General features: G+C 56.4%; 2 protein-coding genes across 8 annotated transcripts in view; one reads left to right on the top strand and one right to left on the bottom strand.

Moving 5' to 3' along the window:
• The first annotated feature begins 5,978 nt into the window (after positions 1–5,978).
• GJD3 (gap junction protein delta 3) lies at positions 5,979–10,943 on the top strand. The gene is made up of 2 exons (XM_036930366.2): positions 5,979–6,220; positions 6,972–10,943. Exon 2 carries the CDS (start codon positions 6,976–6,978, stop codon positions 7,867–7,869), a length of 894 nt encoding a protein of 297 aa, XP_036786261.1. The 5' UTR covers positions 5,979–6,220; positions 6,972–6,975; the 3' UTR covers positions 7,870–10,943.
• A 663-nt stretch (positions 10,944–11,606) lies between these two features.
• Positions 11,607–24,131, bottom strand: part of RARA (retinoic acid receptor alpha) — a 42,671-nt gene continuing 30,146 nt past the window's right edge. For 5 of the 7 annotated variants that reach the window (XM_036930360.2, XM_036930359.2, XM_036930362.2 and 2 more), the window contains 7 exons: positions 19,203–19,351; positions 17,843–17,984; positions 15,661–15,821; positions 15,250–15,426; positions 14,661–14,865; positions 13,722–13,880; positions 11,607–13,137 (listed from right to left, as the gene is read on the bottom strand). In XM_036930360.2, coding sequence (XP_036786255.1) covers positions 12,920–13,137; positions 13,722–13,880; positions 14,661–14,865; positions 15,250–15,426; positions 15,661–15,821; positions 17,843–17,984; positions 19,203–19,351 — 1,211 coding nt within the window. In that variant the 3' untranslated portion in view covers positions 11,607–12,919. The remainder of the gene's footprint in view (positions 13,138–13,721; positions 13,881–14,660; positions 14,866–15,249; positions 15,427–15,660; positions 15,822–17,842; positions 17,985–19,202; positions 19,352–24,131) is intronic. The other 2 variants (XM_036930365.2, XM_036930363.2) reach the window with 1 other exon arrangement.

Raw genomic sequence — 24,131 nt, 5'->3', positions numbered from 1 at the left:
ATAAATGCAGAGAATTGTTGAGTTTTGCCAATCTTCAGTTGTGGGGAATTCAAACGCTATAAGATTGGTGGGCACTGGTTCACTTCTGGGTACCACCAGGAAGTTTTCCTGCAGCTGCCACATGACCTGATAGTTGTTCTCAGTAGTGACAATTTACCTGTGAAAAATGCAACAGTTTGTGAAGCTGCTGAGCTGTGGCCTGGAGTTCAGTCCAGAATCACCTTAACAATATTCCTCAACCACATCAAAGTGGATGCTCTTGGAATGACTAAAGCAGATGATGATTTTCCATTAAAGCATCTTCTGAAGAGCGTTGTAGTCTTTACGTTTCTGTTTGTACAACCCCTGGGTACAAGAATTCACAAACTGTGCAGCCCACCAGCTGATGCACATGAAGTTGGATGGTTGCAACTCAATACTGACATCTCCAGAGCAGGTGACCAAGCTGCTCTGAAAACTTAGATAGGAATCAGTAAAAACAAGCCAACTTCAAGCTGCCTTCAGATCTGAAATTACTTTTACTGGTCCAATGCACAACAGGATTTCCAAAGGCCCAGATGCTGCTTTTCCACATAAAGCCATCTTTTCTTTGTGAAGGATACAACTATAAGCTGGAGGAGAATGTGTGGACAGAGCTGAACAGATGGCCGCTGAAAGGTTTGACACTGAGGAGAATAAGCAGACAAGGATGCGCCTGTTGTCTTGTGCTCAGCTGTCGCAGTCTACACTGCAGTTATCTGATGATACTGTTGTAGAGTTATTTTCCAGGGTCTGAAACAGTGGCCATGAGACAGACTACCTGGTCCTTTGGTTGGGCTTCAGCTTTTGGAAGAACCATATTGTATAGTTTGTATATGAAACTCCCATCTGGCCCAGTATATGGATCTTCAGTAATTGAGGAAACCAGTGTGAACTAAAGTGAGTAGGAAATAGTGGCCAATATTTCTGCTAAGTGATACTTTGAATCCTGTGTGGGAGCTGTTGTGATCTCAGATTCTGTGTTTTTAATGCAAGAAATGCACTCATCTGGAACTGACCAGAACTTAGAATGTGGTTATCGGAGAGAGATTTTCAATGCATCAGGGGGAAACGATTGATCTTGCCTTGAAGAATCTCCATGAAAACCGCTAATGTAACTTTTCTTGCCAGATGGAACATAGGTACTTGAACTAGACGAAAAAATGGTTGCATTACCACCTGTATGGTTGTAGAATTCAGGGAGTACATACTCAAATGATGTTATTTGTAACTGCCTTCCTAAACAAGAGACATAAAGCAACGAATGTGTAAAGGCTAACAATGAGAATGTAAACAACTACCTTTAATAAATTCCAAAGCAAAAAGTTACCTATACAATGCAGAGCTCTGGCAGACACCACATGAACTAAGGGATCAAATTTTGAGCTCCAATAATGAGAGAAAATGACATACTCCTGACGTGAAGCAATGGGAAGCATGTCGTCACCTATGTAGTCATCTCATGAAAAAGACCTGGACCTAATCATGAGCAAACAGATGAATTCTAAAGCAAATTCCCACTGAAATGGGTAAATCTGGGGATTCTGCTGATGAAGAAGACAAGGTTCAACCACAGGAAGCATCACCCCAAATCTCAGTCTTGAATCTTAACCCCTAAATCTCAGTCTTGATGTTTTTGATTTAGAAAGTTTTCAGTCCACCTGACGTGATTTAACAGTTCCAAGCTGGATAAAATGACTCTATAACCTTGATGGTAAAGATAAAACTGAAGAAGTGATGAAGTAATCTAACCCACAGCATTTATAACTTTGTGATAAATTTAGGAATAAGTTAATCATTTAGGATAATGTGTTTGTATTACATATTTTGAATGTCCCTAATGTTTAAGAGAATTTGACATTAAGGAATCTGACAGATTAGCTTTGTAATATCTACTTAAATATAGAATTTATCCTTAGGTGTGATTTTTAACTAAAAGGTTTAAGAAATTTAATTAAATGTATAAACACTGCTGTGAAATTGAAAAGAACTTGAATTACTATGTGTGTTCATTTGCTTTATCAAGTTTATAGGAGTTGTTTTAATGCATATGAAGATATTACTTATTAGAGTTTTCAGTCCCAGGAGGCATTGCAAATGTTTGGAAATTTAATTAATCAGGTTTGTAATTAGTGCTCATTGTTTAGCAAAGTTAACTTCCCAAAATTATGAGATAATTGAATATTAACTAACAAGTAAAAGTGATTATTCATATTTTATATGCAAATTATATGTATATAATAACAAAATGTAAGTTGAATTTTGAAGGCTTAAAAGGAAAAAGATAGACTTTTTTTAAAATTTAAAGTTGCAATAAATTGAATATAAATTCAGACCCAAGGATACTGGTTTTATGCACAAAAATCCCCTTCAGCCATCAAACTCAAATCAATAGGGCAGGTCAAATTACTCTATTTCATAAAAAATGGGAAAGAGGCAGGTGGCACAGGAGGGCAGGGTGATCAGGGTGGAGGGTGGGAGGATGAGAGGTTGAAGGAAAGAGGGAGAAGCTGCCGGGAGAGCTGGAGAGACACATGACAATGACTCAGAGTCCTGCTCTCTGTCCTCAGCTCCTCAAAAGGATTTCAGTACAGAGCCAACATTTCTCTTTTCTTTTTAAATCAATTTTATTGAGACATAATTAACATACATAAAATGCAACTATTCTAAATGTACAGATTGATGACTTTTGAGAAACGGACACTCCTGCATAACCATCATCACACTCAACACACAAAACATTTCCATCACCCCAAAGTGTGCTTATGTGTCTCATCAACCCCAGACAAACACTGATCTGATTTCTACCATTATAGGTTAGCTTCACCTTTTCCAGACCTTCATATAACTGGAATCCTACGGTATGTATACTTTTTTTTGTTGTTTGTTTGTTTTTCCATCTCCCTCCCTTTATATATATATATATATATATATATATATAAAGGACATTATGTTTACTAGGCTCCCTATTTATACTTCTGTGTCTGGCTTCTTTCATTTGGCATGTTTTTGAAATCCATCCATGTTGTTGCATGTATCAATAGTTCCTTCTTTTCCTAATTGCTGACTATTATTCCATTGTATGGATTTGTTTATCCAGTCATCTGTTGATGGACATTTGGATGGTTTCCAGTTGGGGCCTATTTTAAATCAAGCTGTTATGAACATTATAGTGCAAATCCTTTTCATAGACATATTCTTTCCTTTCTCTCGGGTAGATACCACAAGTGGAACTGTTCAGACATTCATTAAGTATATGTTTGCCTTTATAAGAAACTGCCAAACTTTTTCAAAGCAGTTGTATCATTTGACAGTCCCCTTTACATTTTTCTTCCGTACTTTCTAAAATCAGATTTGTTTCTTGAAAAAAAACAGATTTTTACTGGCCTCAGGGTGGCTCCAATACATCCTGGTAGGTGCAAAAAGATACACCATAAAATGTTATTTTAGCTGAAGGAAAGGAAGCCCAATGTGTAAGTGACTTTGCCATCTGACTCTAGTAGCTTTCCATGACTTTCCAGGCCTTGTCCAACGGCAGTCCTTTGGACCCAGGAGATTGCTTTCAGGGAGGGAGTTACAGTGGTCTGCCCATCCACTAATCTTGAGTTAACTTGATCCCCCTTCTGACCCTCGATAACTCAAACCCTTCCCCTTCCCCACCGCAGTCCCAAAGTTTCTCTCATCTGTCAGTTCACTCTGGGCTTTCAAGGGAAGGAAGAGAGGCCCTCTTAAGCCCCTGGATTGTTCAGGTGAGGCTGCCTGCAGGCCCAGCCACCTTCAGGTTCAGCTATTGTCCTTACTGAGCAAGAATCTCTCGTTTAAGCTACTGTTTTAGTATTTTGCTCTTACAGCTGAACCTAACCGTAAAGAATTACAGAGCCAAGGAAGGAGGTAAAGCCTCAGAGGGAAGTACGCCCCAGTCGGTGACAAAAGGGCAGAGGGAGAGCAATTACAGTCACGTTTGATGCACTTACTAGGTACAAACATGTATGTGCCTGCATATGTATATGTGTGCCACAGCTGCGAGGAGCGGCTCCACAGCCCCACGTGTGTCTGGGCAGAGACTGAATGTGGAGCAGAGCAGGAGGGGCCTCTCAGCCCAGCCCCGCGTATGGCCAAGGCGGGGCCACGTGCCACCACCTCCTCACAGGCTGGACAGCACATCTGGGGAGGATGTGCCCTGCAGACTGGGGGGTCTCCTGCATCTGGCCCTGCGGCATCAGGGGCTGGGGACGGTGTGCGGCGACCATGGGCTCTCCACCTCCCACCCACCCAGCCCACTGCCTCTGCCATTTTCCACTCCCCACAGACAGATGGGTCTGACGGGGTTTTTCCAGGCTGGGCTGGCATCCTGACCCAGCATGGGACATGGGGACAGGGCAGGGACCGTTCCTGGACAGCCAGGAGAGATGAGGTGTGTCCCTGGGCCCCCATGGCTGGGGCTGGAGGTCAGGGTCAGAGAACAGGTTTGCCAGGAGCAGGTGTAGGTGGGGGATGGGGAGGTCAGCAGCGTCCCCACCCTACATCCTGTTTTTTGGAATCTGGGGCCCCAGCATGTACTTTCCTTGGACTTTGTCCAGGACAGTGTCTCCCCGCCCGGACCCACTCCCAAGGGAGCCCTGCACGTGGTGGGGGCTCCCCAGAACGCCCAAGCATTAACCTAGGTTTTTTCCACCCTGGCCTGGGCCCCTGAGCCAGTGAGGGTGAAGGACACATTTCCCACCCCTTCCTGAAATCAGATCGGGGCTGGGGCGTCAACATGGGAAAAAAACTGTACAGGCTCCCTGGCTGAAGGGGAGAGGAAATGTCACCTAGGTGCGTCCTGGCACCCTTCCCCCCCAGGGATGGACAGGCATGGCCTGCCCCCAGCGTCTGTGCCCACCAGCTCCCACCAAAGCCCTGGGGACTGACAGGCCCTGGGACACCACCTGGGAAGCCCAGCCAGGCTGGAGGGAGGACAGTTCTGTGACGGGCTTAAGAGCATGTGCTCCAGACCAGTCGGGCCAGGCACGAGGGCAGGGCCTGCTGTTCACTTGCTGCAAGATTGCCCGCAGGTGGCTTAGGCCCTCTGAGTCTCAGCTTCCCCGAGGATTAAATGAGCTAATTTGTGTAATGAGCTCAGAAGAGGGCCTGGCCCAGAGCAGGTACACAGGTCCGGGGGGATGGTGTGCCGGTTGGGCAGACTCCTCGGAAGGCAGACCGACAGACAAAGCATCTCAGCCTGAGAGTGCCCCCTCCTTGGCAGCCCAAGTCACCACAGGTCATCCTATGGGACAGCATCTCCTTCCACCTACAGCTGCAGGAGGTGATTCAGTTCAGAGCCTTACAGGGGAAGAGAAGCCTTCTCTCTATTGATTCTCACATAATAAACTAATTTACTCATTATTGCAAATCTGGAAATTACAGAAAAGTGGGAAGGAAACAGAAGCTTTTACTTGATGACCAAAACCAGCCACTCTTGATCCCTTAATGTTTCCCATATGGGGTTTTTTTCTGGGTACAGGTTTTTTGTTCTCTGGAACATGGTTGGGCCTTAGCATTAAGATGTAGAGCTAGAAAGAAACTTGGGGGTCAGCTGGCCTGGCATCCTCAGCTGGCCTGGCATCCTCAGCTGACAAGCCAGGAGACTCTGGCCCAGAAGAGCTCAGAGGCTTGTCCAAGGTCAGTAGCAGCAGAGCTAGAACCAGACCCACTAGGTGTTTGCTGCCTCTTAAAATACCAGTGCCCCCAACACCAGCACCACGCCCTGCAAACTGCCTCCAAAGGGGCCAGTCAGGTGGTAGCAGGTCTAGGCCTTCCAGTTTTGGGGTACGTGTCCAGGACAAACTTCCATGAGCCCTCCCGGTTCCCTGAAAAGGGGTGTGGCCCTGGCTACCCACTCCCCCTATTTCCAGATGGAGGCACAGCTGTGGGCTGGGGCCAGGGCCTGGGTCTGGAGGTGGTAGGTGAGTGATGGGAAGGGAAGGCAGAGCCCAGCAAGGGGCGTGGCCCCGTCTGTCCCCAAGGGTGGAGCCAACCAACAGGGTCACCTGCCCCTTTAAGAGAAGGGGGAGAGCTAGCCCCTCTCAGCCATCCCATCCTGTCCTGTCATCCATCCCGGCCAAATCCGAAAGGGAAAATGAAAGAGGGACCAGGAGGAACAGGTCCCAGTCACCTACCCAACTCCCTCTCTCAGCTCTAACACCTCAGCTCTGGCCACCGGGTGAGTGGGGCTGGGTGAGGGTCAGGGGGCATCAGGGGCCTGCAGGACCTGTGAGTGCTGGCGGGGCTCTCCGGAGATGAGGGATGCTGGAAGCAGAGGGATACCAGCGAGGAGATGGGAGAGGGCTGGACCCGAATTCCAGCCAGCCAGCTGGCAGTAGACAGCCAGAATGGAGGGTCCTAATAGAGTTATTCTGGAAGTGGGGCGACTTTTGTGTCCACCCCGCAATTCTGAGAGGAGTTCACTGCAGTCAAAAGGGCAAGAGATATGGTGGGCAGAGAAGGAAGGAGGGGGGTCCCTCAGGGTCCATGGCTCCCCCTTTCCCAGAGGTACCAAACTGTGTGTGGAGTCCTGGGTTGGAGGCACCACTCTCGCCCATGGAAAGCATCCTTGGGCGCGCCCTTGGGACCCCTCTGGGTTTCACCAATGCAGCCAGGGGTGGTCTGGCGAACCTTCAAGTTCCCTTCCTACACACCTGGACTCTGGGGGAGCACCAAGGAAGCCCATGGGTGTCTGGCTGGAGCATCAGGGTGGGATCCTCCCCAGCAGCCCCTGGCCGCAAGGAGAAGGGCACCGGTGGTTGAAAATCACCTAACTCCTCTCGCCCCCGCCCCCTTTGCTAACGCCTTTGTTCCCACAAAACCCCTGCTAAACCTAGGCCTAGCGGACCCCGACTCAGGTGAGCTCACCCATGGGTGTGGAGGGGTGGGGGGCCCTGACGTCCGCCTCTGACTCCCGCCTGCGTCCGCAGCGCCATGGGGGAGTGGGCGTTCCTCGGCTCGTTGCTGGACGCCGTGCAGCTGCAGTCGCCGCTGGTGGGCCGCCTGTGGCTGGTGGTCATGCTGATCTTCCGCATCCTGGTGCTGGCCACCGTGGGCGGCGCCGTGTTCGAGGACGAGCAGGAGGAGTTCGTGTGCAACACGTTGCAGCCGGGCTGTCGCCAGACCTGCTACGACCGCGCCTTCCCAGTCTCCCACTACCGCTTCTGGCTCTTCCACATCCTGGGGCTCTCAGCGCCACCGGTGCTGTTCGTCATCTACTCCATGCACCAAGCCAGCAAGGCGCCGGGCGGCGCGGACGCCGAGGCGGCGGCGCGCTGTGCCCGGGCGCGCCCCGAGGGCCCGTGCGCGCCCTGCGCCCTGCGCGCCCGCCGCGCGCGCCTCTGCTACCTGCTCAGCGTGGCGCTGCGCCTGCTGGCCGAGCTGGCCTTCCTGGCCGGCCAGACGCTGCTCTACGGCTTCCGCGTGGCCCCGCACTTCGCGTGCGCCGGCCCGCCGTGCCCGCACACCGTGGACTGCTTCGTGAGCCGGCCCACCGAGAAGACCGTCTTCGTGGTCTTCTACTTCGCGGTGGGTCTGCTCTCGGCGCTGCTCAGCGTGGCCGAGCTGGGCCACCTGCTCTGGAAGGGCCGCCCGCGCGCTGGGGGCTCTGACCCCGCAGTCCAGCGCGACAACCTCTGCAACCTCGCGCACGAGGAGGCGGAGAAGCTGCTCCCGCCGCCGCCGCCAGCCCTGCCCTCCCGATGCCCGGGCCCCGAGCCCGACGGCCCGCCAGCCTATGCGCACCGGGCCCCGGCCGGCGACAGCGAGGGCGGCAGCAGCCGCAGCAAGACGTCTCTGGCCACTGTCCGCCAGGACCTGGCCATCTAGAAGCAGGCATGCCTTGGGAGGAAGGTGAGGTCAGAGGCCGGACCCTACCCGCCCTGCTCACGGCAGAAGGCAGAAGTGGCTTCTGCAAGGACAGTATGCAGCCCCTGCCCGAACAGCACAGCATCGGGTAGCATCCTCACTTCCCGGATGCTCCCAGTTGAGCTGGAGCCATAGAATGAACTAAGGCAGGTCCTTGGCACGGGGATCCAGGGAGAAAGGAAGGAGGCCATGGGGCTAGAGCAGGTGGAGAGGACAGAGCAGAGTAGAAAGCAGAAGTTCAGGTGGTGACTTGGGTACAGACAACTGTGATGCCAGCATCCCAAGATTCTCCTGGTTCAAACTGTGTCCTCTGTGCAGGCTATGTATGTGCATGCATGTACACACATGTGGTATGTTCTGTGTGCGTGTGCACATGCAAACCAGTGTGAGTTCTTTATGGGCATGCACACACTCATATCATATATGCCGTGAGCTTTAGGTGTGCACGAGTACACACGTGTGCACCCTGTGTGAGCTGTGTGTGCACATGCACACCCTGTGTGAATTCTGCACATGAATGCATCTGTGTGCATGTGTGAGCTGTGTGTGTATATGAAAGAGAAAGAGAGAGAGAGAGAGTTCTCTGATAGGCATTGTGTGGGTGGCCAGGGCCCAGTGCCAGCAGCAGCCACAGTGGTTCCCAACCTCCCTGCAGAGGCATCACAGGAAGGGGGGAGGCACCCTTCTCCCTGGGCAGCCTCAGTATGGTAGGGCTTGTGGGCATCGCCCACACTCAACCTGGTGGCCTGGGCACGGTGGCTGGGCCCTTTCATAGGGTAGAGTAGGGGTGGGCCGTGGGGTCAGAGGGCAGGACTCTTCTCTAGCTTCACGCTCCTCACTCTGCTGCTATTCCCCGCCATAAACATGCTTTAAGTCCTTTCCATCCTCAGAAGAAACACCCCCAAATTATGCTCCTGGCCCTGCATTTCCTTGCAGCCACCAACCTTTTTCCTCCTGGGCTAATACAGAATACAAAGAGCTGTCTGCATGACATCCAGGGGTCACCGCTGTAGAGTACCCTGGGCCTTATAGACCCTGCTGAGCAGACTGCCGTGACCCACGCCTTCAGATTTCCTCCTATGTCCCTGGCCCTTTGTCCACTGTCTTCCTTCTTGCGCCTCTATTCCTCAGCTTTCCTGTCTGCACTCCGCGGGCAGCTGGAGGGCTCATTCGGAATGGCCCAGCTACCTGTGCCCATAGGTGCTCCCTTTTCCTCAGTCACCACACGTGGCTAGTGACAGCTGCATTGAACAGGCAGATCCAGGTGTGAGACTACAGTGGTGAACAGAACCTGCCCTGTGGAGCTTATGTGCTGGTGGGGAAGGCAGAAGACAAAGACAGACTATACCCCGGATAGTGGGAGGCATGGGGAGAGAGAGGGGCATCCCCGAGAAGTGACACTGGAACAGAATGTAGCAAGGGGCTAGCCCTGAAGCCATCTCCAGGAAGAACATTCCAGATGGAGGGAATGGCGAGGGCAAAGGCCCTGAGGCAAGAAAATGCTGGGAGTGTTTGAAACCAGCAGGGAGCCAGTGTGGCTGGAGTGGGGTGAGGAACAGGGGTTGGGGGGCAGTGTCACGAGCACCTCAGAGGCAACCCCAAGCTCTTCTCTCAGTTGCTGGTGGCCCCCTCTACCCAAGCCACCTCCATCTGCTGTTGCCATAGCCTGTCACCCGCCCACTTCCCACACACCATCAGTCACCTGGTCTCCCAGTCACCACCTAAGCATCTCCTCCTTTTGTGCCCCTTCACCCCTTCAGGGGCTGCCCAGGGCCAGCCAGCTTGCTGATGGCGGGCAGTACCCCCACAGCCTCTGCTCCTGCCCCCTGCACTTCCACTCACTGGCTTAAACTCCTTCACCCCCATCACCCTCAGGATCAAGTCCAGCTCCTGGACCAGCCTTGTCCTCACTGGTCCAGCCTCTAGAGCCTTGCCTCTTCCATCATTCCAACCAAAACCCAAAAGGGTTAAAACACAGAGCTGGTGACAGTTTCTGATCACACAAAGCTATTTATCACCTCTGTGCCCCACCTAGTTAAATCTCCTGCTTTGAAGCACCTCTTCCAGGAAGCCCTCCAAGCCTTGCCCCAGCCTGGTTATCTCTGGGACCCCAAGCAAACCCCAGTTTCTGCCCACGCCAAGTTGTGTCCCAGTCACCATGCTTGTGTCAGTCTGCCCCATGGAGCAGAGTAAAGCTCATAGCTCTCAGTGACCAGCCTCCAGAGTAATGGTGCTAACTGGGGGCAGTTTTGCCCCCAGGGGACGTATGGCAAGGTCTGCAGATATATTTGGTTGCTACAGCCAGTGGGAAGGAGTGACTAGCGCCTAGTAGGCAGAGGCCAGGTGTGCAGCTAAGCATTCTGCAGCACACAGGGCGGCCACCACCACAAACATTGCTGGGCCTAAAACGTCACGTTCATGGTTGAGAAACTGCTCTTCAGTGATGAACTGTGAACCCGAGGGGCAACCTCAAGCCCAGACGGTCCCAGCAGCACAGGCGCTGCGCACTTTGTGAACGTGAGGGACGGCGGGTTCGCTCTCACCGTGAGGAGAGCCCTGTTGGCATTTGGTGGGCAGGCGCTAAAAGTGCCAAGATGTCCTCCCACAACAAAGAATGGTCACACAGGACTTCAGAATGTGCCGCTAGACCTTCATATATAGTGAAAAACCTCTCCATAATTAGCTGAGCCCAAAACCTGTTTTACACATAAAACATTAAGGTTTCATGTGGCAGATTTTGCATGGTTTTCTTACACATTCTCAGTTGTTCTTTCAACATCCATCCATACTCGGATCTTCCTGAGCTTTTTGTAAAGAATGGCTTCCAACCTACTTCTTTTAAACCCAAATGTATTCATTAAAAATAGAGTTAAGCTTAGGACTATGTCATATCTGCTGTGGGGGTTGTGCCCAAGCATTAACATACTTGGGCACTTAACATACTTCATAGCACCTTCCATTCATTCCTCTTTGACAATACAATGTGACAGTATAATGATTTCTTAAAAGCATGTGCGTAGGTATGTTAAATTTCTATCAGAGCATAAAGAGTTAGAAAATAACTGTCAGAGGAAACTGTCCACCCTGGCTCCCCCCTGGGCCAGACAGTGAGATAAGTGAAGTGCTGCTGCCACCTTGTGGCTAAAGTGGAAATGGCAGGCAGACCCAAGTAGAAGGAACCTTTCCTGCCCAGGAAGCCCTTCCAGCCCCGGTTCCGTTAACCCTCCCAAGACACCTCCTCCACTGCCACCTCCCCAGACCTCAGTACTTGAAATTTCAGGGGCTTCGGGGATCCAGGAAAAAGCCTTGGCCGAGAGGTGGGAGCCTGAATACTAGTCCCCAATCTGCTACCAATTTGCTATGTGACCCTGGACAAGGACACTGGCCTCTCTGGGCCTTGATTATATATACATATAGTCTAAGGGGTGGGAAAAATTGGTCTCTGAGGACCCTGGAGGCCTGCCGCACTCAATCCTCTCACCCACCCAGGAGTGTCCAGATTCCCCTGCAACTCGTCCTCTGTGCCTCCTGCCCACAGTGACTGTAGGGGTGGGCAGGACAGCCCTTCCTGGATGCAGAGGGATGGATGGGCTACACAAGGCAGCTTGGCCCCCAGGGCCTGTACCTGACCCCCGGCCACAGCCCCCTGGCCAGACACCGAGAGGAGGCAGCAAGGCAGCAAGGCTCTGAGGCATGTGTAGAATAAATATAACTTTATTCTTTATCCAGTAGATCTCAGTGGAAAGTCCGACAGTAACAGGTGCACCAGCGGGCTCTGGAGGCATGAGACCCCAACCCCGGGGCAAGGAAGGCAGGGCAGAACCAGCTCCCCCAGGCCGGGGGTGCAGGGAAGGAGGGGAAGGGACCCCCTGTAGGCCCGTCCTGCGGGGCAAGGAGGGGGCATGGGTGTGAGGTGAGGGGCAGCCCAGGGAAATGGAGGAACTTAGGCCAAGTGTGTCTATCAGCCCATCTGTCCGCTGGGGGTGTGTGTGTGTGTGTGTGTGTCAGGGGCCCTGTGGGAGGTGCTGGTGGCTGTGAGGCTGGGGGGCAGGGCCATGTGGACCCCTTGGCTGGCCCCTTCACAGTGGGGGCAACAGAGCCTAGATGATGTGGGCCCTGATGGGGAGGCGGCTCCACCAGGACACAGGGCTGAGAAACACACTTGCTCTGAGGGCCCCTTGCTTTGCCCCTGCCCCGTCTCTTAGGGGGAGCCCCCTCCTTTTGGGGCTGCCTGGAACTATCCACACCCAGTGGTTAGGCAGAGGGAGAAGAGGAGGGCAGGCCTCACAAAGTTAGTACTTCACAGTTTTAAAGAGAAAACTGAGGAGAAAAGGCTGGGGAGGAGGGCCAGGGGGCGCAGGGGCGCGGAGAGGGAGTGGGAGCCCCTCTGAGCCCCTCCCCTCCCGAGGCCCCACCCTCTCCAGCTCTGGATCCAGCTCCCCCCGATACACAGCACAGATTCCTTCAGTATAAATGTGCTTAAAATGAAAATTCTTATTAAAAAAAAAAATCAAAACAAAAAAATTAAAATAAAAACAAACCAGCGAGAATACCTGGGGGTTGGTATGGCAGGGTATGTACAGGGAGAACCCCCAGCCCTGGCCCACCCCCTCTGTCACCAACCGAGGCAGGGGGGGATCCCCAACCGGGGGGCAATGGCTTGTGAGTTCTGAGGATGGGGGAGCCAGGTCCTGGCATTTGCTGGTGATGAAGATGTGGAGACATGGGCAGGATGTCTTGATGAACAGAGGCCCCCAGGCCCCATCCAAGGCCCAGAACCGGGGGTCCTCACTCAGTTCACAGCCCTGCCCCTGACGGCAGCCGGGCTGCAGGGGCAGGCAGTTCATCTCAGGCCCAGGCCTCTGTCCCGAAGAGTCGCCGCCTCCTCCCTCCTGTCCCCCCAGGGAAGGAAGGACGGGCGGGGGCAGGGCTGGTGGGGGTCGCATCGTTGGTAGAAAGGCAGAGAAAAACCAGGGCGTGGGCCAAGGGCTGTGTCCATGGGCACGGGCAGTCACGGGGAGTGGGTGGCCGGGCTACTTCTGTTTGAGCTGGGGCTGAGGCTGGGGCTACAGCTGCCAGGTGGGGGGGCCAGGCCACCCCCATCCCGCCCCCCGCCCCCCGGCTGTCCGCTCAGAGTGTCCAGGCCCTCGGAGTTCTCCAGCATTTCCTGGATGAGAGGTGGCATGGAGCCTGGGATCTCCATCTTCAGCGTGATTACCCGCTCGGCCCCTGCGGGAAAGAAGGCAGAGGTCAGCACGCCTGCAGGCACAGCCTGGGAGGGCAGGCGGAGGGCAGGGACGATCCACCCTACCCATACCAGCATGCACTGGGCACTGAATGTGGGGCTCAGTTCTTGGACATAAGCCAGCTCTCTCAAGGCCCCAAGGCTGAGGGACAGCAGGACAAAGGGGTTCCAAACTCAACTTTGGGGTTAGACTGCCTGGGCTTGACACTGGGCCCTTCCTGTGTGCTGTGGGCTCCGGACTCTGCTACTGACACCTCAAAACTTTGTTGACACCATCACTATCCTCACTCCAGTGGGAAACTGAGGCTCAGAAACCGCTCAAGGACACACACTCCCACGGTCTAGTTCCAGAGCCACACTCCTTGCAACCACCATGCAAAGGTGACCCTGACAGCTTGGAGCTCACAAGCAGGGGGTGGGTCCAGGCATGAGGGGAGTCCAAGTGGGGCATCGTCCTGGCCACAAAGATGTAGGATGTTGGCCTGGCTGTAGGGGCTTGGCCCTGGGTAGGGGCAGTGGGCCCTGGGCCAGGTGTTGGGGTCCAGCCCACCCGGTGTGGGAGCCTCACCCTTGGCGCTGATGCTCCGCAGGTCTGTGATCTTCATCAGCATCTTGGGGAACATGTGGGGACGGCTGGGCCTCCGTTTCCGCACGTAGACCTTCAGCGCCTCAAGCAGCGGCTCCTGCAGCATGTCCACCCTGTCGGGCTGCTCCAGGTCCTGCCGGTCTGAGGAAGCAGAGACGCCCCCTGAGCAGGGGTCCGACCAAGCGAGGAACACAGCTGCACTCCCAGCCTTGGTCACTGGAGGGCGCGCCTGCCCAGGCTGCGGGCTGCGCATCTCTGCTCCTGGGGCCTCCCCATACAGGGCAGCGGAGGGAGTCAGTGGACTCCAAGAAAGGCCCTAAGAGGCTCTCAAAATGTGAGCAAACAGCGGGGGACTGGGGTTGCCCACAGCCCACCCTCACAGCCCAGTTCATGAGGACAGGCCCCCTGAACACAGGCAGGGCCGTTCTCAGGCAGAGGGAGGCTGTCCAGGTACTCTCCCACTCCCACCATTATTGTAGACACCAGCACAACAGAACTCATAACAATAAAATAGTAACAGCAGCCAGCATTTACTGGGTCGTACGCCGGGCACACTGTGCCTTATTTATTACTGCCAATCAGCTTTATGGGGTGGAGACCATTATTGCCCCTCTCTCCCCCCATACAGAAACAGGCACTCAGAGAAGTTTGGAAATCTGCTGAAGGTCACAAGCTGGCCAGGATTTAAACATGGAAGGCCTGACCCTCTAACCCCCCAGAAGGAGCACCTAGACCAGGGTTCAGGTCTCCACCGCCACTCCCTTTCTGCATAGCTGCACACAAGGGACTTGGTTTCCCCCTCCAAGAGCAGTCTGACACGGGCCAAGGTCCCTTTCTGATCTGATGGTCCCCGAGCTGCTCCCTGGAAGAGGCTCCAGGGGCTGCACCCAGACCCTGGCCCTGGCCCCGGCCCCTGCCCACCTCCACAGATGAGGCAGATGGCACTGAGCAGCCCAGTCTCAGCATCATCCATCTCCAGGGGCAGCAGCTGGTTGGCAAAAGCAAAGACCAGGTCTGTGAGGGGGCCAAAGCCGGCATTGTGCATCTGGGTCCGATTCAGGGTCAGCCCATCTGAGAAGGTCATTGTGTCCTGTTCGGGTGTGTACCGCGTACAGATCCGCAGGATCTGGGTGCAGAGGATGCACTGAGTCAAGAACTCGGTCCATCCTCCCAACAACCCTGGAGCCAGCATCCCCACCTGGCAGGTGGCCAGACCAGATGAAAGATTCAGTGGGGAGATGGAGAGAAGGCCGGGTAGAGGGCTGGCAGAGAAGGGGGGCATGATGGGTGGACAGGTGCACAGGTGAATGGGCGAACCAGTGCTCATCAGGTGCCAAGTGGCTAACTGGACAGGTGGACACACGGGAGAGAGGAAGCGGGGATGTCTGTGAGGGTGGGCATGTGGGCAGGTCAACAGCAGACTGGTATTTGGGAAGGTGGCTATTTGAGCAGCAGGACATCCTCCAAGGCCATGGGGCAGCGCCCAGGTGGGCAGGGCGAGGACCCTCACCAAGATGTCCAGGCAGGCAGCCTTGAGAAGGGTGATCTGGTCAGCAATGGTGAGGGTGGTGAAGCCGGGCAGCTGCTTGGCGAACTCCACAGTCTTAATGATGCACTTGGTGGAGAGTTCACTGAACTTGTCCCAGAGGTCAATGTCCAGAGAAACACGCTGCTCCGAGCTGTTGTTCTGGGAGGACGGGAGAGTGAGGGCTTCTCCTCATGCCCCCCTTCTCAGCCAGTCCTCTACCCGCCCTTCACTCCCTGAGAGGGGGCCACAGGATGAGGTAGAAGAGAAGGAGCGGGGACAGGGAGGACTGGGCTGGGGCGAGGGGAGGCGAGCCTAGCAGAAGGGATGCCCTGGGCCCAATCTGGGCGCTGTGGCACTGGCCCCCCTGCACCTGGCCCAGGAAGCCATACCTACCGTAGTGTATTTGCCCAGCTGGCAGAGAGCGGGGAAGGTTTCCTGGTGCGCCTTGCGCACCTTCTCGATGAGCTCCCCCGCCTCGGGCGTCAGCGTGTAGCTCTCAGAGCACTCTGGCCTAGGGGCTTCCTTCTTCTTCTTGTTCCGGTCATTCCTCACAGCTGTGGGAGCACAGGCGAGCAGTTAGGGAACAGGGGTCAGCAGCCACCCCCAGCCCGAGGTCCTCCCACAGAGCACTGTGGGGGAGGTCACTGGCAGGGTGTGCACATGCAGGGGCGCACACACGAATGTGCACACGTATACATGCACAGGCAGGCAAGGGGTCAGCACATGGCCCATCCCTCCATTCCCACCTAATTCCCACACCCAGCCCAGCCCCAGGGCCCCATGCCACAGCACACACGCCCTGTGGCCAGGCTGCGGTGCCCCACACACCCCATGCATCTGTGCCAGCCCACACTCAGCTGTGCCAGTGCTCAGGGCTGAAAGCTGGTGTGCAGGGTCCCACCTCTGCACGCTGCCTCCCCTGCCCCCTATCCCTCTGCTTCCAGGAAGGGCCAGCTCCTGCATCCGCTTGCCCCCAGCCCTTCTGACAGCAGCCTCCCTGGGGTCCCTGGGACTAGCTCGGAGCAGCTCCTGGGCAGGCAGGAGAGGAGTAGGGCTCCCCAGTCTGAGTGGGGGCCCGGGTGAGAGAATCTCTCGGCCCATTAGCCGGGGGAGCTGACAAATCACCGGGGGCGCTGAGCCGCACACACCACTCGGCTTTAAAGAAGCGATGGGGTCGTTACCAGCCGATTATCCCAGACACACAATCACTCACAGGGCCAGTGGTAGCGGCTGCTGACGCTGGAGGAAGAGAGGGTGGGGGTGGGGGGCCTGGGGAGGGGGCAGCGGGTGGGGCGGGGGTGGGGGGAGCTGGCATAATTTGGAGATCACTCATGTCGATTCTGCAAATTCAATAAAGTGCAAGGGGTAGAATGGAGAGGGAGAGGGAGAGTGGGGGGATAATTTGGGAAGAGAAAATTGCAGCTGTGACAAGACGTTTATCATTCGGAAGCTTTAATTCTATTGAAATGGCAGCTGCTCAGCTCCGGGGCACAGAGCAGTGGAGAGGAGGAGGGAGGGAAAGGGGGAGCTCGTGGTGGGAGGGAGAGGGGGTCCCCACCCTGGTCCTTCTGTGCTGCAAAGCTCTGGGAGCAGAAGGTGGCAGAAGCAGAGGAAGGCAGAGCTGCGGGGCCCCAAAGGGAAGGGTCCCAGGCCCTCGGGTCCCAAGTTGTCACCCGCTCTACAATGTGCGGCCGCCACTTCCCAGCTCTGGACACCACAGCCCCTGCCTCCTGTGGCGGGAAGTGGCGGGATGATGCAGGGCCCTCTGCTCCCATCTGGGGTGCCTCACATCCCTCCAAGACCCCTCCCCTTCCCTCTTCCACTGCCCTCCCCACAAAGGGCTAGGGGGTCCTGCGACACCCTCCCAAAACCCATCCCCCAAGGCTCAGGCTCCATAGCAACGGCCACGCAGACAAGGAGGCGTCTGTCAGCATCATTTATCTCTGACATCATCAATCACTGGTCACCACAGCAACACACATGATTCAACACAAGAGGGTCTCCCTGTCCAGCCCTCCCTCCCTCCCTCCACTGGGCCTCAGCTGAGCCCAAACTGGAAACCCTCATTCCGCTGGGATCTGAGAAGTCCCAATTCTCTCTTCCAACTCTAGGACCCAGGATTCACCAGACAATGGCTTTTAGATGGCACCCTGAATGGCCAGCCGCACCCTCCCCTCACACAAAAACACCAACCGAGACCCCTCTGTGTGGGCCTCCCTTGAGAGGCACCACCGGGAGGTCTCAGGTATGCCTGAGCCCTGCCCCAGAACCAAGCAGGGCCTGGAAGCAAGCTGGCTGGAAGGAGACACAGCCACACACAGACAGGAGCAGCTGTCCACACACAGACAGACACACACAGACAGACACACAGCTGGCTAGACGCACAGACAAACACAGGTCCTTGCCGCTATGCACAAACTGCCCTTAGCCCCAAGCCTGTACACTGCACCGCGGGCATGCTCTGTGTCCATACACACACACACACACACACACACACACACACACACACACAGCCCTGCTCCCCTGGCCCTGTGAAGCACTGAGGCCCTGCCAGGGCCGTGGCTGTGGCACTCACACTCCTTGGACATGCCCACTTCGAAGCACTTCTGCAGCCGGCAATACTGGCAGCGGTTCCGGGTCACCTTGTTGATGATGCAGTTCTTGTCCCGGTGACATGTGTACACCATGTTCTTCTGGATGCTGCGGCGGAAGAAGCCCTGGGTACAGAGGGGAGGGAGCCAGGTCAGCTACATCCACAGATTGGTTGCACAGCTGGGCCAGCTACTGTCCCCACGCCTGTGGTGGTCACCTACCTGTGTAGGCCAGGTAAGATGGGAGAAAGGTCCACCCACAGGATGTCCCCCGAAGAATCCCAGTATCTAGGGTTCTCAACCCACACCTATAGACCTAGCTTCCTCCCTCCTGATAAGTGATGGATCAGGAAAAGGGGGAGATGGAGCTTAACGTGAGAGGCAGAGCTCTGGAACCAGCAGCCCTGGGCTCAGAGCACAGGAAGAGAAGGCAGGCAGGAAGGCAAGCAGGGAGAGGCGACAGACGGACACACACAGGTCAGCCAAAGCGACGGGACGCGCACACACGCTCAGGAGCAAGACATGTTCACCAACCAGGCAGATGTGCATATGCTGATCACAGGTAGACCCAGGCTGCCCAGGGACTGCAACCCAGACTAACCAGACAGACCAGGGACAAACTGGGAACAACCAGACAGGACAGGCAGACACACACAGCCAAGGCCTTTGTTTTGCCCTTGACCTTGGTCCCACACCTGGGGAACAGTTATTCCATGTGCCCCCAGCCCCAAAGCTGTGCAGCTTCTGAGCCCCCATCTCTGGGGAAGAAACAGGTACAGAGGCTCAGGCCCTGGGGAGAGGCCATGCCCACAGCTGCTGGGAAGGTGGCAGCTATATATCTGCACCCTGGAGCCTAACATGGGCAGAAGGCAATCCAGTCAGACACTGGGGAGCCCACAGACTGGGCACCTGAAGGAGGCCGAGGCAGGGTGCCTGCTCCTCACTGCCTTCTGCCAGGCTTCCATGGCGAGGTTCAGGCAGGGCCACGGGGGGCGGGGGGCAGGCCTCCTGGGTCCCCAGCCAAGAGCCAGTCGGCAGCCAGCTCACTATGGCAACCTGGGCAGCGGTAGCAGAGCAGGCAAACGCCCTGCCAGCTGGAGGATGGAGACGGGGACAGAAGCTCAGGCAGGAGAGGGACCTCTGGCTTGGGGACCCCTACTAATCTATGGGGGAGCTCTACTACAGGCGTCCTCTTCGCCAAGGCTGCTGCCACCTTCTGCAGAGAAGCACGAGCAGCAGCTTCACGGACATCCCCCCACGGGGACCTGACACTCGGGACCTGGCAGTGGGGACGTCCTATTTGTCTAACCAGGGCTGTCTTTCCCAATGACCCCCTCAACTCACCTTGCAGCCCTCACAGGCGCTGACCCCATAGTGGTAGCCTGAGGATTTGTCTTGACAGACAAAGCAAGGCTTGTAGATGCGGGGGAGGGGGGGCGGTGAGGGAGGGCTGGGCACTATCTCCTCGGAACTGCTGCTCTGGGTCTCAATGGCTAGAGAGAGAAGAGGGGAGGGGCGGTTAGAGACCCAGGTCGCCACCCTTAATTCCGTGCCCATCCTGCCTCAGGATCTCTCTGGGGAGCCTCTCCCAGCCTCACCACTGCTGCCAGGATTCACCCTCGGGGGCAGGGACAGGGCCTCAGGAAAGCTCTGACTGCCCAGCCAGTCTCTGGGGACGAGGCTGCCAGTGAAGCCTCCAGCACTTCATCACTCCTGCCTATTTCCCCAGGACCCCAGCTTCAAACCAGAAAGACCAGATGACAAGCCATCAGATTTGTATGTGACGTGACTATACATGGGGGGTGGCGGGGGTTAGCTGGGTCCTAAATCCCCAGCCCCTGGGTGGCCTGGCCCCCATCTCCCCCAAGTCAGGAAGGAGTTAAGGCCTGGTGAAGAGGGAGGGAAGAGGACACAAGCTGGGGGCAGAGGAAACTGGGGTCAACAGGATATTCAAAGCCAGCCACTCCCCTACCCCCGCTGCTTCCGCTACCCCCTCCACCCCCGCTGCCAGGAGCCACAGGCCCTCCTCCACCCAAACAATCCAATCCCCTGGCCAGAGACCCAAGGCAGGGCGCACAAACAAGAGTTCCAAGTGTTGAATCAGAGCAGGCAGGGACTCCCTGAGATAAGCAGGGGACCCCCTTGGGACTTAGGGAGAGGAGTCCCTATGGGCTCCAGAAGCCCACTGCTCTGGGTGCCCCGTGTCTGAGGGGAGCAGGGTGACAAAGGGGGTCTGTTCCCATCAATGAACTGTCTGTCTAGCTTCAATACTATGTCCGGGTTACTGTCCCCTCCCCTCCTGTTATTCAGCTCCAAGAGGGCAGCCAGGAGGGGTGACCCAGCCTGCAGGGGCAGTTCCCGCTAGCCAAATTCTCACCAGCACCTGGCCTGTGCCCATCACCCCAGGCAAGACAGGGCTGGGAACTGTGGGGGCTGTCGGTGCCCGAAGCCTGGGGCTGTGTCTTGCTAGATGAGAACTATGACCCAGGCAATCCCAGATTCCCAAGAGGCCATTCAGCATCCCCCTGACCCTTGCCAACGCTATTTGTCCAGGGCCAAGGAGAGGGGCAAGGATGCCTCCCTGAGGAGGTAGATCCCTGCTTTTTCCCATACCCCAGAATCCTACCTAGTCTCGCCCCAAACTCCAGCACACAAGGTTCTGGAATTCAAAAGGGCCTAGAGCTTCTGGCCCAAGCCCCTGCTAGCTATGAGTCACGTGGCCCACAAGGACCAGGCAGAGTTGAAGAAGGGCCTGGACACAGGCTGGCTGTGCTCCACCCTTTGGTTACCTGCAACACACGAGGGGCTGCCAGGTGGTTAATGACAGGAAACCAGGCCGACACCCTTGGCAGAATTTTCCTGGCTCTTAGTAGGGCCTGGACACTATCTCCCTGGTCAGCATGGCTGACCAGCACTGCTGTGACCCCACGTCCCTGTCCCCATGCAGAGACCGCTGGCCTTGCAGCAAAGGACCAGTGGATACCCACACCCCGACCAGCCCACAGACTCTTCACTGACCACCCCCCAACCCCAGCCCTCTGCTCTTCACCCCAACACTGAACTGCCCTGGCCTGGTTTTCCCCTACCTCACTCTCCCCAAAGCCAGACAAGCCAATCAGACCGGCAAGAGGCCTGAGAACAGCTGCTGGGGGGGGGCGGGGTTGGGGGGCCTGGGTGAGGCTGGGAGGCAGAGGGGTGAGCCACAAAGGAGCCCTTTGTTGTGCTAACTTTTTCCAAGACGTAAAAGGAGTAACAATAGACAATCCAGACTGGGGGGGGTGTCAAGGACAAGGCGGTGTGGGGGGACCATGGCCTAGAATCTGTCAGTGTTCCAACGAGCAGAAGATGAAGGCCCTGACCTCCCCGCCTCTCTCCTCCCCATCCACCCTTTGCCCTGAGCCCACATCCCCCAAGGCTCCACCTCCAAAATGGACCAGACAGGAGGGGGACTAAGAACAGAGGGAGCTTTGGGGTACAGAGTGGGGTGGAGGGAAGGGAGGCGAGCGTGGGGAGACACACAGAATACCAGGATGAAGGAAAGAGAGCTCTAAGGCCAGGGACTGGCTAAAGGGGCAAAAGCCCGGAGAAATTTGGAGCTAAGGCAAAGTCCAGGAGGGTATTTCTGGAACTGAAAGAATATACTTAAAAAAATTTTTTTTGGCAGGATGGGGCTGACCCCAGACCAGGGCTAGTTTGGGCTGGGTGAGGCCTCCTTTCCACCCACCTGGCAGCAGCTGGCTGCCTCTAAGGCTCAAACACCGTCTGCACCCCCGCCCCCAGCACGTCCCCACCTGTCACCAAGGTAACAGCTCTAAGGTTTCCCACTGCGCCCTTTGAACCCAGAGCTCTGGCCCAGTCCACACCTCCCTAGGCCTCCAGCCAGCAGCCTAGGGAAGCACGGGGCATTCTGGGACCCTCGCAGCCACTGCAAGAGTCAGGACTCTGCTTTAACTCTACACGCCAGACGTACGGCGGAAGGGCTGCCGCGGCCAGGTCCCTCCCCACCCGCCTTCCTCCCCAGAGTCCCCAGCCCACAAATCTCTTTTTCCTGCAGGACCGGGCTGGAGAAGCACCACACCTCAGCTCCAGCAGAGGGCTGGAACCGGCCCAGAAGGCCAGGCGTCCCCTCTCGCCTGCGCAGCGCTGCGCTGCCAGGGTGCCCCTCCCCCGCCCGCTCCCCCTCCCCTGCGGGCAGAAGGCGGGAGGCGCTGGGCGCTCCGGATTCCCCACGCCCCGGGGCCGCTCGCAGGCTCGCACTAGGGGCCGGTTTCCTGGAGGAGATCAGCAGGAAATAAGCCGGGCCCCCGGCCAGCGGCTCCCCTCCCAGTCCAGCTGGCGCCCGCTCCTCCGCGGCTCCCCTCGCAGCCCCTGGGGAGGGCTGGGGAGGGGGCTCAATGCTCTCGGCGCCGCCCTTCTTCCTCCTTGGGGTAGGGTGGGGGTGGCTCTGGGTGTAGCCCGGAGAAAGAAGGCCCCTAGCTCAGCAGCCCCCGATAAGCATCGCTCCCCTCCCCCCACTACGGGCATCCACGTGCTTCACATTCTTGGATGTCTGGGAGCGGGCGGCGCAAGAGGCCAGATTGGTGGGGGACAGATGGGGAGCCACATCCTGTACAGCCCCCGACACCAGTGCCCTGAAACTGGGGGCTCTGGGGAGAGGCATGGTGCCCAGGGCCGTGCAGGATGAGGTCTCCACTCACAGCCAACCTGCTGTGTCTTTCCACCTTTGGTGGAGGTGGCAGGAGGTTGTGCAGAACTTGGCATGACAGGCCAGAAGGCTCCTGCCGTCAGAGAACCTTCACACACACACAAGGACCCCGTGCACACCAGCAGGGTCAGGTCGCCCCCACCCCCAGCCTCCAGGTCTTTCCTATGCCTCAGAGCAGCCCGCACAGCCAGGACTCGCAGTCCAGTCCACAGCCTTGGGGCTGACACCCACTGGCATCCCACCCACATATACATAGCTCTTGGTGTGGGCGATGGGAACAGGGGAGCCCAGACCTCTCGCTCTACCCCACCCTAGACAGCATAGGGAATAGGCCTACTTCCCCATCTCCTGCCCCACCAAACCCACCTGGCTGCCGGACTCCACACCTCTCTACCAGTTTGTGGCTAGAAACAGCGAAGCTGCCCCCACCTCGAAGGAAGAGGTGGGGCTGGAGCCCAAGGTCTCAGAATCCAGCTTCCCCGCAGTACTCTGGAAAAGGCAGCCAAGGTGGTGGAGGGGGGCACCCTGACAGCTGTGCTCCAATTATCCCATTTGGGGGGACATCCTCCAGCTCTGGGAGGATGGGAAGAAGGGCCCAGGTGTCACACCTCTCACCTCTCTCCTTTTCTGCCAAAGTCAACCAACGCTCACACCCCCCTCCTTTCCACCGTGAGCAGCCCGCAGCCTCCCGGCCAATCTGCCCCAGAGGCAAAGGTCAGGGGGCAGGACAAAAGGAAAGGCCTGGGGTGAGGCAGCTCTGGGAGGGGCAGGGGCACGGTGTCTCTCCACTGCAGGTCTCTCTTCTTAGAGCAAAGGGGTACGGGGTTGTCCTTCAACCTTCTCCAACCTGCCAGGCCCCCGGAGACCCATTCCACTCCTCCTCCTAGGCAGGCTGAAGGGAGGCAGCCGGTCCGGGAGGGTGGGAGAAGCCCTGGGGAAGAGTGGAGCCCAGAGCAGTGTAGGGGAAGAAACCCGAGCCCTGTAACAATAACCCCCTAGCGCCGGCTCTCTCCCACCCAAGTACACCGCCCCACAGCTGGGTACGAGCAGGCCCAGGTGTGCACCCCAGGCGCTCAAAGCTCCCACTGGTACACTGATCAGATCACCTCCCTTCCAGAGAGATGATTCCAGACAGCAGTGAGGAGAGGTGAGCTGGCTGCCAGGACTCTGGGGTTCTCAACAGTGCCCCTCTTAGGAAGGGATTATCCAGTGCCTGCCCCTACCCCCAAGTGAAAGCAGGGTAACAAAAGGACACAGCTGGGCTGGGAGGGGATGCACCCCTCATTTGCAGAGTATCCCTGGACCCACATAAAACAAACTCATGCCCCAGAGAACAAACTAGATTAGGATTACGGGGAAGGGGATTCTTCCCACCAGAGCAGTTCCCCCACCCCATTTCTGGGACAGAAGCCTTAAGAGATGCCAGCCAAGTGTCTAAAGCCAAAGCAATCCTCAGATGGATAGATGTAATCCCAGATGTAAGGGGCAGGTAGGATGGCAGAGGGGTGTCTGGTGAAGTTGCCCCTTCCGGCCACACCCCACTGCCAACACCAAGAACGTGGAGTGCT

The sequence above is a fragment of the Manis pentadactyla genome, chromosome 4 (assembly GCF_030020395.1).
Source record: "Manis pentadactyla isolate mManPen7 chromosome 4, mManPen7.hap1, whole genome shotgun sequence".
NCBI lineage: Eukaryota > Metazoa > Chordata > Mammalia > Pholidota > Manidae > Manis > Manis pentadactyla.
This window is presented reverse-complemented; position numbering and strand designations above follow the sequence as displayed.

Excerpts from the sequence above, each read along its gene's own strand:
- GJD3 (XM_036930366.2), top strand. The coding sequence starts at position 6,976 with ATGGGGGAGTGGGCGTTCCTCGGCTCGTTGCTGGACGCCGTGCAGCTG.